Genomic DNA, 5072 nt, shown 5'->3' on the forward strand with positions numbered 1-5072 from the left:
ACCACACTTTCAATGTACAACATGAAACATATGAAAGGAAAATTATTTATTTTTTCAAAAATGAAATAAATAAATAAATAAATATATATATATATATGTAGACCTAATGTTTGTATATTCCAAAGATGGTTGAAAAAATTAACATAAAAGAACATTATTTAGTAATATAATAGTAGTTCCCTCTATATATATATATATATATATATATATATTTTTTACTGTGTACAGCTCACTTGTATTATTATTATTATTATCACATTTTATTCTCCCTAGCTATTGACAAACTTCTCGATTTCAAGAGTCTATTTTTTATTTTTGTTGCTAAAGAATCAATAGTAATATTTGTTAACATTTTATTATCTTTATTCGATAAAGGATGAATAATATTTTTTGTTGTATCTTTTTTTTTTTGTAATGAATTCAATTGGTCTGTTATAATATGAGTAGTGTTCTCAGGAGAAATGTTTTTATTTTGTTGATAATATTTTTTATTTATATTATTATCTATAGACAACATATTAGTAGTTTCTTTCATTGAATAATTTCTTTGTATATTTTGAGAATTGAAATTATTTATTTTTTTTTTATTTTTCATTTCAATTTCCATATTATTTGTAACATCGTTTTCTTTATATTTCTCATAAATATTTTTTTTTCTATGGATTTCTCCTTTTATCATATTATTATGTAACATAATTTTTTCACTTTTATATTTGTTATCTTCTTTATTGGGGTAAAGAATTTCCTCTTGATAACTTTTATTATTTATATAATCATTTACATAATTCTTTTCATTATTTATATTATTAAGTATGTGATTTTTTAAGTTATCTTCTATGCTATTATTCATTTGCTCATCCGATTTATTAATATTTGATTCTTTATTATTTATTACTTCTTTATAATATTCTTTTCTTTGTTTGTTTTTCTCTTCATTATATTGTATATTATTCTTATGTAATAATAAATGATCCTCATTATAATAAGTTGTCAAGTTATGAGAATTGTCTTTATCACTTGAGCTATTATTCAAAACATGTTGTGATTTCTTTTGAACAGATTGTTTCTTTTGTTTGAGTTGCGCATATGTATTAACAACCTGATTATTATAATGATAATTATTATTATAATTTATATTATTGATATTATTAATATTATCACCATTATTATTCATATTATTATTCATATTATTATTCATGTTATTATTCATGTTACTATTCATATTATTATTCATGTTATTATTCATATTATTATTCATGTTATTATTCATGTTATTATTCATATTATTATTCATATTATTATTCATATTATTATTCATATTATTATTCATATTATCATTATTATGACTAGAAAAAGTCATGTCATTTTTTCCTCGTGGCTGATTTTTTTGTCTTTCAGCATTTATAACTTTTTGCTCATCCAACTTGGAAAATAATGACGTAGTATAATCTGATGAAGTATTATTATCATTTGTACTTGCATTTAATGTTTTTAAAAGGAACTCATTCATTTTTAAATAATTTTTATTTAATATTTTTAATTTATTATGATAATTATAAGCTTCTTTCTTCCAATAATCATTCTCATTTTTCAATTTCAAATTATCACTTTTTAATTGTTCTAATACATTTTTTCGTTTTTTTTCTTCTTTTAATTGTTCATTGATAACATCACATAATATTTTCTTTAAAGAAGTTAATTTGCCATTATCTTTTTTTTTATTTAAAATATTTATTACATCTTCTTGTTTATCATCATTTAAATATATAAGAAATATTGCACAATTGTTTTCAAGTCTTAAATATTTATTTTCTTCTACTTCTACCAAATTAGTTATATTTTCTAAATGTTTCTTTTCCATTTCCTCTTCTTTGTCTTTCCCATTTTCTACATTCTTTTTTATCGTATTGTAATTTTCCCAATTGGATTCTTCATATTTTTTTTCGTTTTCTTTATTATTACCCTTCTTTGATGATTCATCGTTAGCTATTTTTTTGAAAAAACTCTCCTTGTTTTCAGATTTTACATAAATCAGTTGTTTTCTTTTGCTTTTTATTTTTTTGCAATCGCTAGCCATAATTAAAGTGGAACTAGTTAGCTGTACATAAACACACACAAAAAAACAAAAAAAAAAAAAAAAAAAAAAAATGAACATGTTCAGGTGAAGTTATAAAAAAGTTGTTATACACAAAAATATGTGAAGCAATAAATGATATATGTCATAATTCATGTCAGTATAAAAATTGGAAAATATTGGTACACGCATAAAATAAATAAATAAATATATATATATATATATATATATATATTTATATTTATTTATTTACATATTTATTAGTTTCAATTTTTATGCCTTAATTTGTAACATATATAATAAACAAAATTTTGCCTGAACAGTTCATATAAATTAGTAATAATTTTTCGTACACTTTTTTGGCTGATTTTTGGATTAAAACAAAATATTAAGCAAACTCCACAAGTTTTCTGGATATAATTAAAAAGAACTTTGCAAAGAACGCTTTGTCTTTTATCTGACTCATCAAGGTTGCCCATCTTAAAAAAGAAAAATAATATAAAGACATAAAAATTGAAACAAATAAATAAATATATATATATACATATATATATTATAGACATGCCTGCATTTTTCTCAACATTTTGTTTAGTGACGTAAGGGAGGAATTTAAAAATTTGCTAGATGTTTTATCATTTCTATGTTCATTCTTATTTGTATTAAATTCTTCTCTTTCACATCCAACCAGATCAACTAAGGTTAAAACTCCGTAATAATCTCTTATAGTTTCAATGCCGTTGTGTAAGGTGCAATCGGAGATGTTGACAAAAAATTGGATTATTGCATGAGACCTACTTGATCTAATACAAAAGAGGAGAAACACATAAATAAATAAATAAATATATATATATATATATATATATATGTTAATTTTATGTTGTTTAAAAATGTCTCTTGATAAGCATATTTTATTATTATATTATATTGTAATATTTTCATTTATATTATTGATACCGCATATTTTGAGATGTAGCCTCAACGTTTCTTAAAAGACATGCACTGTCAATGATTTTTTTTGCTATATCATAATTTTGAATATTAACAACTTTATAAGAATATCTTATAGTTTTGAGATAGTATTCTTCCGTATAGAATTCAATATTTTTTTCATTGAGGTTGGATATAAGATCAATAAGTGTATCTCCCAAAATTTCATAAATACTTAAATAAATAGCTTTTTTTTTATTTTTATTTTTTGAATTACATAATTTGTATAAATAATGAACAAAATAATAAATGATTCCATATTCTTTATTAGATCCAAATAATGTGTATGTTTTACCACTTCCAGTTTGTCCATAAGTAATTATGGTTTCTTTAAATCCATTACATACATTATTAATAATAAAATGTCCTCCTATATTATTAAATATTGTTTGATTATCATCATTTTCATCAAATACTATATCGAAATTATATTTTTCTATTTCAAAATCTTTATCAAAATATAATGCTGTTTTATCATTTGGATCTGTATGTAATGTGGACTTTTCATTTTCATCTAACTTTCTGATTCTAACCACAACATTTTCTAGTTTTGTTTCTGTCTTTTCTATAACTTCATTTGTTTTTAGTTTATGGTGTGTATCTTTAACACTTTCCTTGCCTTCAAAAAGGAAGAGTATAATATATACCAATATAAAAGAAAATGTAAATGTAAATGTAAATATGTAGAAATAAATGCATATGCACATATACATATATATATATATATATATTTATTTATTTATTTGTATGGTGCCGTGAAGAAACCAATTAGATGTAAAAGATACCCTTACAATATTTACTTTTGCATATATAATACACTTAATTTGAAATATTATTAATTTTCAATATTTACATAATTGACTATTATTATTATTATATTACTTATACATTCATATTATCAACAAAATTTAATTTATTTAGAAACTTTTTTTTTTTTTTTTTTTTTTTATATTCTTAATACAAAAAAAAGAAACAAATGAACATAACCCTTTTTTATAAGAGGATGAAATGTTAAATATTTAATTTTTAGTTCATATCAAAGTAATTGAATTAATACATGAAATATATATATATATATATATATACATATACATATATTTATTTATTTTTATTTTTTTTCTAACTGTATAAATTCTTTGATAGAACTACTGATTCGCTATAAGCTCTCTTATACATTTCAGACAAAAAAAAGAGGAGAATAAAAGAAAACATAATATATATCTTTAAAAAAAATAATCCTAAATAAAAATTATTATTATATTGGATAATATATATATATGATCTATAGATTATAATAACAATAATTTATTTGTGTTCTTATTATATCACCTTTTAAAGTTTTTCTTTTCTATTATATTATATTATATAATATTTTTCACATACTATATTTTCTTCTATAGGTAAAATAAATAAATAAATAACAAAATTATAAAAAAATGTCCATAATTTTTTTTTTTTTTTTTTTTTACGAAATTATAATTCAAAAAATAAAAAATATTAAAAAAATAAAAAAAAATATCAATATATATATATTTTTTATTTTTATAATAATATTTGTATGTTTTTAACACAAGCATATAATTGTTTGGAATAAGTAGAGGAAACATATCCTATTATTTTATATATATATATAAAATGTATTTAATATATATATATATATATATAATTATATTGTATATTATTATTTTAGATACGGCCTTTTAATATATATTAAAATTAAAAAAAATATATTTTTTTTTTATATTGAAATAGTTTATAAAAAAATACTATAATATATATATATATTATATATATATATATAATATTATACAGTTATATTATCTTATATTATTTTATTTATTTGTTATATAATAAAATTGTTTTATATGTTTATATTATAAATTAATTTTTTATCATTTGCTTCTTTTAAAAAAAATAATAATATAGATATGCTTTTGTAACCTGATATTTATAAGGATATAGTGTCAAAATAAAATAAAATAAATAAATAAGTATATATATTTATATATAC

General features: G+C 19.1%; 1 protein-coding gene across 1 annotated transcript; it reads right to left on the minus strand.

Annotated features, from left to right (window-relative positions):
* Positions 1–253: 253 nt before the first annotated feature.
* On the minus strand, positions 254–4237 carry PGSY75_0806600 (putative kinesin-like protein; the record flags this gene model as incomplete). The annotated part of the gene is made up of 5 exons (XM_018785202.1): positions 254–2098; positions 2428–2553; positions 2640–2874; positions 3029–3680; positions 4186–4237. The coding sequence occupies 5 exons, from the start codon at positions 4235–4237 to the stop codon at positions 254–256; spliced, it is 2910 nt and encodes a 969-aa protein (XP_018642169.1).
* Positions 4238–5072: the final 835 nt, after the last annotated feature.

The sequence above is a fragment of the Plasmodium gaboni genome, chromosome 8 (genome assembly GCF_001602025.1).
Source record: "Plasmodium gaboni strain SY75 chromosome 8, whole genome shotgun sequence".
In the NCBI taxonomy this organism is placed as follows: domain Eukaryota; phylum Apicomplexa; class Aconoidasida; order Haemosporida; family Plasmodiidae; genus Plasmodium; species Plasmodium gaboni.